Source organism: Belonocnema kinseyi, chromosome 7 (genome assembly GCF_010883055.1).
Source record: "Belonocnema kinseyi isolate 2016_QV_RU_SX_M_011 chromosome 7, B_treatae_v1, whole genome shotgun sequence".
Classification (NCBI taxonomy): Eukaryota; Metazoa; Arthropoda; class Insecta; order Hymenoptera; family Cynipidae; genus Belonocnema; species Belonocnema kinseyi.
Genome location: NC_046663.1, coordinates 112,454,299 through 112,464,241, shown reverse-complemented (window position 1 = coordinate 112,464,241; position 9,943 = coordinate 112,454,299). Strand labels below are relative to the sequence as shown.

Here is a 9,943-nt window from a genome sequence, read left to right as displayed (position 1 = left end):
GAATGGTTAGAATGTGTGAATGAGACCCTACTTAGAAGAGACATAAGAAGTCACAGAAACACGAGAGCCTGCATGAAAAAATGCATGGACGTAAAAGAAGCTGGAGAAGTATGCCAGGACAGGAAAGTATGGCGGCAAATAGTTAATAAAAAAGAGGGTCAGTAGAGTGAATGACGCCTGAAACAAAGACTTTGGCTATTGATGGACCCAAGTGGGGAACCTTACATAACGACTTCGTGAGATTCTTCGCTTGGGGTGATTGCTAGAGAGATTGATCAGCAACCTGGGTCGGAGTAGTGTTGCGGAACGAACGTGTTATTTACTTAAATAGCATGAGAATTCTGGATCAATCTGAAAAATCTCTATCCTTTCCACACACTACTCCTTTCCCCTGCCGAGTGAGTCACGCCTACCCCGAAAGGGAAATGGCTTAATGGTGTAATAATAATAACAGCGTACGTAAATTAAATTTTTTAACCTATAACATAATAGTTTTTTAATTGGTAGTGCTTAGACTCGACCGTTTTATAAACATAGATTAACGCAAGGACAGTCTGTACGCTTAAATTCGGCCTTCTTAATTTAATAATAAAATATTTATTTAAATAATACCAGAAAAAAATTAGGTGTACCAGCATCTTCGGTTGAGCAGGAAGGTTAGATCAATATGTAACCTTATATTGGAAAGGGAAATAAAAGCTGCAAAGTGAAGTGCTCCTCACAAGTCAAAGAAAAGTTGGTGTGCTGCGTGCAAGTCTTATACCATAAATAGATAAGATCACGTTATGCGTCTGGATTTTCTGAGGTGGCAAATGGAAAATATGTCTCTTGAGAACCTACCGTAAATCTGTTTCTTCTTATAAAAGCTGTCTTACAGTATTTCCATAAAGCGCTAAATGAACGTGGTCTGACGGCACAAGGAAATCTAAGCCAGTTCGAGTGATGTTTTCTGAATGTCAGTAATTTTAAGTGTAGTTTAAGTTTTCATTATTAAACTTCAATATAATTCTAAATTAATAATTAGATTAGCCAGAGTTCAAGCTTCTAAATTAACAAACTCCACTTCAATAATCTCACTTACCTTAGTGCAAAATTGGAAATACTGTGGTGAGATTTTGGTGTCTTCGTAGACCCGTGTAGCAAATGCCCTAATATTCTCTACTTTAAACAGGGAACTGCTCGGGTGTTATAAAGGGTAACTTGACTAGAAAATGTTATGCATGCTCTTTGTCAAGGGTTGGTAGGGTTACCTCTATTTGTTTTCTAGACAATTATAGAAAAGTTTAGAGAGGTCCTAACTTAGAATTTAGACAGACACTACTCAAATACGAAAGGTATTTCCCTAAATTTGTCAATATCTATAAAAATAGAATTTTGAATAAAGTATAATCATAGGAGTCTTTATTTATACAGTAAATTCAAACCCTGACGGGTAAACAAGCATTACTGTGTCCATGCGAATGCAGCCAATGTTTGATAGCCTTATATGCTCCAAACGTTTGATGCCTTGGTTGATGACTATATGTCTTTTATTATGGGCCATTTTATTATTATTTACGGAATCATGGAAAGAAAAAGGGTGTCAAACTAAATCAGGAGCTAAAGTTGCCCAATGAAAAAAATTACGCACGGAACAATCCACTAAAGTGAACGAAAGTCACAATGCAGAAGGCAAAAGTGAGGTTATAAATGTTCAGGATGCCACTCGTAAAAGTAATTTAACCTGAAGATACACAGTAATACAAGATGATGAATTTTAAATATAGATGAATTTCATTTTTGCATTCAATTAAGTAAGTCACTTAATTTGAACCAGAAATGCAACTTAAGTGCAGTGTTTCGTATCTGATATACGAGTGATATGATAATAAACTGACAGGTATGTTGAGTTTGGGATGATTTCCATTCGCGTGCTCTGAAATTCAATTTATGCTGGCAGAAGGGCGTGCGCGAAATGCGATGCGCAAATACTTGAACGGATTTCGGCGATTTTAGAAGAGGAGCCAAGAGAGCAGGTGAGAGTAGCCAATATGGCGTCGATAACGCTGGATATTAGCGATCAACACTGAGCTCATGATAATTGTTTCGTCAACGGATTTTTGATTATAAATAGAATAATGGTACATATGCGATAAAAAAATATATGAAAAAGGATTGAAGATTGACGTTCTGTACCTGCATGTACCCATGGTAGCTTGAAATAGATATAAGTGCCTTGTTTAGTGTCATTAAATTCTTTTTTCCTTTTACTAATCTCGTCGACTTGGAGGATAAAACAACTTAATTTATTAGGCAAAAATGAATACTTTATTCAATGTTCACATTAAAAAAAAAAGTATTTCCTAAAATTATTCAATTTTTAATTTTATATTCATTTCATGTTTCTAATAACTGAACGATAGCGCATAAATTTTATGAATTTCAACAATCAGCTGACTTAAATCATACAATAAGTATTTCATAGGTACAAAACTTCATATTTTGAGGCTTTGTTTTTGTTGCAATATTTTTTATTTTACTATATTCAATAACTTTACTCACGTAGGAAAACATATCCCCATATAAACGTCTTGACAACGCCCACAAACTACACAGGCTGCCACTATTTTTCATATTTATTTACAATAAACTACAATTAAATCAATTCTGAAAAGAGCAATAAACGTCACATTATTGGGGCACTCGCGACACAGAGCACGGTCCTGTGCTGCGCCAAACTTCACCCAACGAAAATATTCTCGACCAATCAGCTTTATCCAGAAAGAGATAGGTCTACATCTCAAATGTTTTCTCGCTCTCTAGAGCCCATTACCGTTCTCCCCACAGCATTACCGGTCCATTTCTATATGTCGATGACTGTCTCAAGATTCTTTTTGGTAATGTTAACAACATTCTATTGAAGTAGACTGGGAAAATATGGCCGCTCCCGCAAAACACGTTTTTTTTTATTGCTTGCGATGAGCATGATAACTCCGGGAACGATTTCTGCAATTCAAAATCCAAAAGTACAAGTATTAGAGTTGCTACAGGTCTGATGGTTCCGGAAAATTAAGAAATGTCAGGGAAAACATAATAGAGTTCGGGCATTTTCGATAAAGTGTAATTATTTTTATTGTTATGATTAAAAATCGCAGCTATTTAGTTGCAAATTAATCTGTGTTTGTTAAGGATTCAAATTATTTGGTTGAAAATCCTTTTTATTTCGCTGAATTCAACTATTTTTTGTATAAAATTTTGAATTGCAGACAATCGTTCCCGGAGTTGTCATGCTCATCGCAAGCAATAATAAGAAACGTGTTTCGCGGGAGCGGCCATATTTTCCCAGTCTACTTTAATAGAATGTTATTAACATTAACAAAAAGAATCTTGAAATAGTAGATTTTACCCCTAAATGAGAATGTAAAAAGATGAAAAGTTTTTAACCTCTACGTGTGAAGTAAATTCCATCACAATTTTCTAGTGCTTAGGAAATAAAGTACAAATTAATCTGAGTTATAGACATTTCAAAATTATGTTATATTTATTGTTAATTGTCTTATTCACTGCGTTTGAAAATAAAAAATTCATTTTTGTAATTATGGTTTTTTATAGGTTGTTCAGGATACGTTTGTAATTACTCTTATTCAAATTATCAAGCAGAATATATTTTTAAGCTGGCTTAATGTGCATTGCATTAATTTTATTTTATAATTATATTTTTATTTTTGAAATTTTCCTCGCTGAGAACCTGCATTGCAGTGACGTCACGGCCACCCGAAGGCCAAGTCTATTGTCGGGAAAAGGGAGCAAAAAAATTTCGAAGGGTTCAATATCATCGAAAGAGGGAACCGTTCTCGCCCCCCCCCCCCCTCCCATTGCTGCCATTAGGACTCATAATCACCGCTGCTTGCGATATCATAGCTTAAATTTTGAAATTTACTTGTTTAAAGCTTTAAAAGGGGTCCAAAATATTATTATTCTGACCTACAAATTGGAAAATGTATTGTATGAAAATGGAGGAATACTTGCAAACAGTTTCATCTCAAAAGCATCTCCTTAAACATATCAAATTGTACACTGAAGTTGAGCTCATTTTATACTGATAGTTTATTATGCAAATGACTTAGTCGTTTTTTTTTTGTTAACAGGAACCTGCATTTGCTCCAGTATAAATCGCCTGATATATTTGCGACGTTTTTTCCAGGATATTTCAGATTTTATTTTCTTTGTTCAGAAATAAAAGAATTGTGCAGCTAATCTAATTTCATAGCGCAGCCGTTGATAATAAGTCCACAATAGATAGAACCTTTTTTACGCACTATAAAATTATGAACATTTTTTCACATCGCCATATTCGACCTAAAATCAACAGTTCTCGAGTAATTTAAAAAAAAACATGTTATTGTTTAACACTTTCCAGAATTTCGGAACTTTGCCGTACACGTATGTTTGGGGACTTTCTACAATATCTTTATAAAGCCATTGCCAGCGTATCTGTGAAAAAATGTTACTTTTACGAATTTTTTTTTAGTGATATTTGTTCCTCGTTGACTGGACTATTAGTTATAAGTGATAAGTCTTCTCTAGTCAAATTCAACAATTAATTTAGTTTTAGAATAACGTGCGAAGTATAGTTAAGAATTTAATGTCAATGAAAATACGAGAAAACGGAGGAGTGTTGGTCAGAGGCTGCAGAAAGGTGTAAAATGTTTAGATTTTAACTTTTGCAAAGAAAATGTATTTTACATTTGGATCAATATTTTCCTTCTGTGAATGAAAAATTTCTGGTAATAGATTATGGCAATGTGCTAGTTAAAACTTTTTTACAATTGCAATCATAGCATCACACTTCAGAATTTTTCAAAGACAGGGGTCCTGAAATATATGTCATAATTTCTACATGGGAAGAACTTTAATTGCAATTATTACAAAATCCCGTAAACCATATAACGTCACCACATAACCTATAATCAAATTAGGAATTAATAGGGAAATAGAGCAAGGATCTAGAAAGGACCATATTTCCCGTTCAGCGCCCCAATAAAGTTAGGGCAAAATAACTAGCACCCTACCAAAACCGAGTCGCCATTTCTGCACGGAGACATAACGGCTTTTTTACGCCCTTTTCATTGTTCATTATCATTTTTTAAAATAAATATTTGAACTTCAAAATTAAAACTCAAAAACAAACATGACTATTTTGGAAAAGGGGCATATTTTTTCATTAAAAATGAAACTTAGGGTTTTCTCTTAAAGGTGTTTGAGGTTAAAAAGTGCGAATTTTATTGATTATTTATTACAATAAGCGATTAATGTTTTTTCAGAATATATAAGCTGTCTTGCTGATTTGTAATACTTCTAATAGAAATAAAAATTGTATTCAACTATATTTTCGAAAGTTGTTTTCTTTCTATTTTCTTTGATCATAAGCGTTTAGAAAAAAAGTATTTGACCTTCAAAAATTAGGGTCAAATATAAATTGAACTTTTTTCATAGAAGGCCATTTTTTCATTTTTTGTTTGGGTTAGAAAGAAAGCATGGGCTTTTTTAAGTAATTTAAGATTCAAAACTAGAATTTTATTTTTTTATTAACGAAAATAAATTTTAAGTGTTCCGGTATAGCGAATGACGCTTGCGCACGCGCGCCAATGTTAAACTAAATGATCATTTTTAGCAATAAAATGATTGTAATCTGTAAGGCATGGACTTCACCAAAAACGGTCACTTTTCTCTTGCCAGAAGTATGCACATGCGAATGTGTAAAATGACACTTACGTATAGTTCAAAACTTTCCGCGCGTGGCGTGCCAACCGCACTTAAAAAAAATATGGCTGCCTCCCTTGTTTTGTTTTGACAGGTCGCTTGAACAAATAAATAATTAATAATCAGACAGGATTTTGTGAAATGTTTGTGGAATAAGAAATTATTCGCCATGGAAGAGGTAGGTAGTATGTATATGAAATATCAAATTACTTTTACCAACACTATGCGTGCTACAGATATTTGACGCGTTCGTAACAAAAACAATAAGCATACAACTTAATGAAAATCTTGTACACTAAACACTTGAAATCACACTTATTGAAAACTTTTGCTTTTATACAGCGATTTTTAATGTTAACATCTTTGCCTTTATTCACAAACTATTAATTGTTTATTCATAATTTATTTATATTTGACTCGCATTTACATCGGCGGCCATATTTTTTTAAAGTGCAGTTGGAACGCCACGCTCGGGAAGTTTTGAACTATACGTAAGTGTGATTTTGCACATGTGTGCGTGTGCTTACTTCTAGCAACAGAAAAGTGTTCATTTTCAGTTCCACTAGTTTGGTCTCCTTATGTCTATCCTCCATGACTTTTTGTTTCATAAGGTTCTTAAAACCATAATCTTTGTAGGTCAAATATTTAAAAAAATGCGTATAATCAATGGAAAGGGCACGAAAAAATCTTTCAAAACTATACTGAAAACTATACTATAACTATACTAAACTATATAACTAATATACTATAACTATATTAAAACTATACTATACATAAATAGGGTTAGCCGGGAAGGCAATGTTGAGGGATGGAATTTTGGTTGTTTTTTCAAGGATTTTGAGTGTATGAATATTTATAATTATAACAGTTTGCGACTTTTATTGCAGGTGATTGAGGTATTGACGGATCCCATTATTTTAGATGAGAACATAAGATTGATAAGAGAGTCAGCTATTTGGCTTGTGATTGGTAATTTTTTATGGCGCGAAATTTTCAAAGTGGTACGGTGCGAGGAAGATTTTTCTATATTTATGTCTATAGTAAGTTAATGAAACTGATTAAATCCATTGTACGTTATTCAGTGGACATTTGTGAAACTAATAAACTGTCAGTGTTGCGGCGTTTCGAACGAATAAACTATCAGTAGCTGATACAGTTCGGTAAAGGGCTTTCTAAACGCTCACTTTTCTGGGGCGTAATAGGCTCATAACATGGTGGTTTTGAATAAAAAGTTATTATCGTCATTAGAAGAGTTTAAAATCGCCAAAAAACTGATATATTCTAAAAAAACTGAAGTGCAAAATCAGTAAAAAATATAAACTTGCGTAATTTTAAAAAACATTGGAGTTCAAAAATTATACCATCAAATCGAAAGCCTTAGATTGAGGTCTGGAATTTTTTCAACTGTTGTGGAAAAAAACTTGGAAAAGGTCTGCAATTTTCAAATCGTAATTCTGTACAAACCATGAATATCCCATTCTTGCATTTTTTGACATTTTGACATTTTCAAACTATTTGTAGAATAGGAAAAAGAAATTCTGACATCTACGCAATACCTAGGCAATTTTCAGCGTAATTAAGCTAATTAGCGCTCTTGTTCGTTATTAAATTTCAGCATGCCAGTATAAAGGATGACAAGAAGTTTAATCTTTTAATAGAACCGCTTTAAATATCATGATTCATCGTTATAATAGTGGTAGTTCTGTTTAAAACTCCCTTTAAGGCCATGTGACGAGTGGGTCACGTGACCAGATTCCTACTTTACCGCCTTCTTTCTTATTTCTCAACTTATTTTCACACGAAGTGCCACATCGAGTTGAAAATTTGGGATAATAAATAAGAAGCACTATGAAAGGTGGGTCTGGTCCTAAAATTTAAAAATTATAAAAAAAGCAAAAAAAATTATTCACAACAAAAAACTTTTTTCATAATTATACAAATTTAAGACCAGACCCACCATTCTTAGTGCTTCTTGTTTAATATCCCTAATTTTCAACTCGATGTGGCGTTTCGTGTGAATATAAGTTGGAAAATAAGAAAGTGGCGGTAGGGTAGGTATCTGGTCACTTGACCCACTCATCACTAGGCCTTAAATACAAAGATAATTTCTGCAAATAATGCATTCCACTTAGAAGTGAAGAATAAAAGTAACGCATACGATGATAAGTAGTTTTTATTCAGTATTGCTTTCACTTCTGTCACTGCGTTTGTAATGGGGTCTTCCTGTGACTCTTTTTTAGATTTATTTTATAATAACTAATTTCTAGTTGTTTTGTTATTTCAGAAATCACGCACAGATTTCAAACAGCCCGAAGAGAAGTGCGCCAATTGCTACTGCAATATTTGCTTCCCTGGCTTCATAACATGGAACTCGTGGACCCGAATGTTCCACCTCCATCCAATCCACTGAGTTATTACCAGGTAGGTTATTGTTTCCGTTGAAAACTTTGTATTCCGTATTTTCCGAGTTTGCATTTAAAATGACTTTCCCTTGCTCGCGAAGTGTAATAGAAAACGAAAGAAATCCTGCAATATCGTCTTTACAATCTAAGGGCATGTGACACAGCTAAATACCTATTTCACCGACCACACTTTTTCAGTTCACTGAATGTTTTTTTGAACCTAAGAACTTTTTTTGTAAATAAAATATCGGGGTCAAACTTTGAAAAATGCAAGAGCCGAAAGAAAACTACGCTTAAGTACAAACCTGAATAATAAAAGATGTAAAAAAAATTCAACTATCAATTCCATCGGCATCAGCCGGTAACGTTGTACACGAAAATACATGGACATAGGAAACAAGGGACTAGGCATGCCATCCTAACTTGGCGAGCGGGGTTGAATCAACGGGAGGGGGGAGAAATCCATGAGTGGGGAGAGCCGCCATCTTACGATGTGTCATTTGATTATGCGCACGAGCGTTTTTGCCGACAAACTGTGCATGAAAATATAAACATGTGGGCGCTGCCATGTTTGTCGCGGGATATGAAAAGGTGGCGGACTTCCCCCCTCATTGTATCACCCCCGCAATGACATGCCTAGTCCCTTGTTTCCTACGTCCATGCGAAAATACGAACCCTCTAGAGCCTCGCTTAGTGGCCGCCAGGGTTCGTATTTTCGTGTACAACATTACCGGCTGATGTCGATGGAATTGATAATTGAAATTTCTTTTTGCATCTTTTATTATTAAGATTTATACTTAAACGTAGTTTTCTTTTGACTCTTGCATTTCTCAAAGTTTGAGACCGATATTTTATGTATAAAAAAGTTCGAACGTTCAAAAAATGTCGAGGTTCAGAAAAAAGATGAAATAATCTTCAGTGAAGTTCCTACCAAAATGCAGTACCTAAACGTATTTTATTGTACTCTAATACATTTTCCAAAGTTTCAGCTCGATATTTTATTTACAAAAAAAGTTCTTAGATTCAAAAAAACCTTCAGTGAACTGATAAAGTGAGAATAAAAGGTACGCCTCTTATCAAGAAGTGATTATTAACGAATTTGTAGATCTTTTTTGAGATCACAATTTTTGTTGAGTCATCTTTTTTCATATCCTTCATAGTTTGACCAGAAAATGGGATTTTTCATATCTCATTATTTTTTCTGCATTAAAAATTAGAATTTTCAATTTTACAAGAAAATCCAAAAAGTTTGTATGATAATCTTGTAAGGCTTTTAAAAAGCAATGTTTTTCTTCACTTTTTTTCATATCGTACGTTGTTTGGCTTATAATTTTGATTTTCGGTTGATATTAAAAATTTTGAAAATGCTATTACTGAGAATTTTTTTTGTATGAAAAAAAGTCATCAGGATAAATTGTTTGGCCTTCTGAGTACTATTAATAGCCGTAAATAAAAATTTTATGTATACAAAAATGGTCCCAAAATTAGTATTTTTATCCAAAATGGCTGTTTAACGAACTAGTCCTTTCTTTTTCGACTTGTCGGACCTTTATTTTCTTATCCTTTCTCAATCATAAATGATGAGAATGAGAAAAATTAGAGGCCCTTTAATTTTTGTTATTCATTTCAGTTTTTAAATCATTTGAATTCTTCAAAGTGAAACGCGCTATTACTTTTCTCTGTAATATTGATATTTCATCCAATATAAATAAAATTGAAAATAAAGTTTCTTAAGTATAGTCTCAATATACTTGTTCTCTGTCATTCTTTTAATTGTTGTAATTTCGTTTTCTGAGTCT

The 9,943-nt window shown here is 33.5% G+C and overlaps 1 protein-coding gene across 10 annotated transcripts in view; it reads left to right on the top strand.

Annotated features, from left to right (window-relative positions):
* LOC117176271 (protein furry) overlaps positions 1–9,943 on the top strand; it is a 248,667-nt gene that overhangs the window by 131,814 nt on the left and 106,910 nt on the right. For all 10 annotated transcript variants that reach the window (XR_004467596.1, XM_033366444.1, XM_033366448.1 and 7 more), the window contains one exon: positions 8,027–8,163. Coding sequence is in view for 9 of the 10 variants with exons in the window: in XM_033366444.1 (XP_033222335.1) it covers positions 8,027–8,163 (137 nt within the window). In the remaining variant the exon portion in view is untranslated. The remainder of the gene's footprint in view (positions 1–8,026; positions 8,164–9,943) is intronic.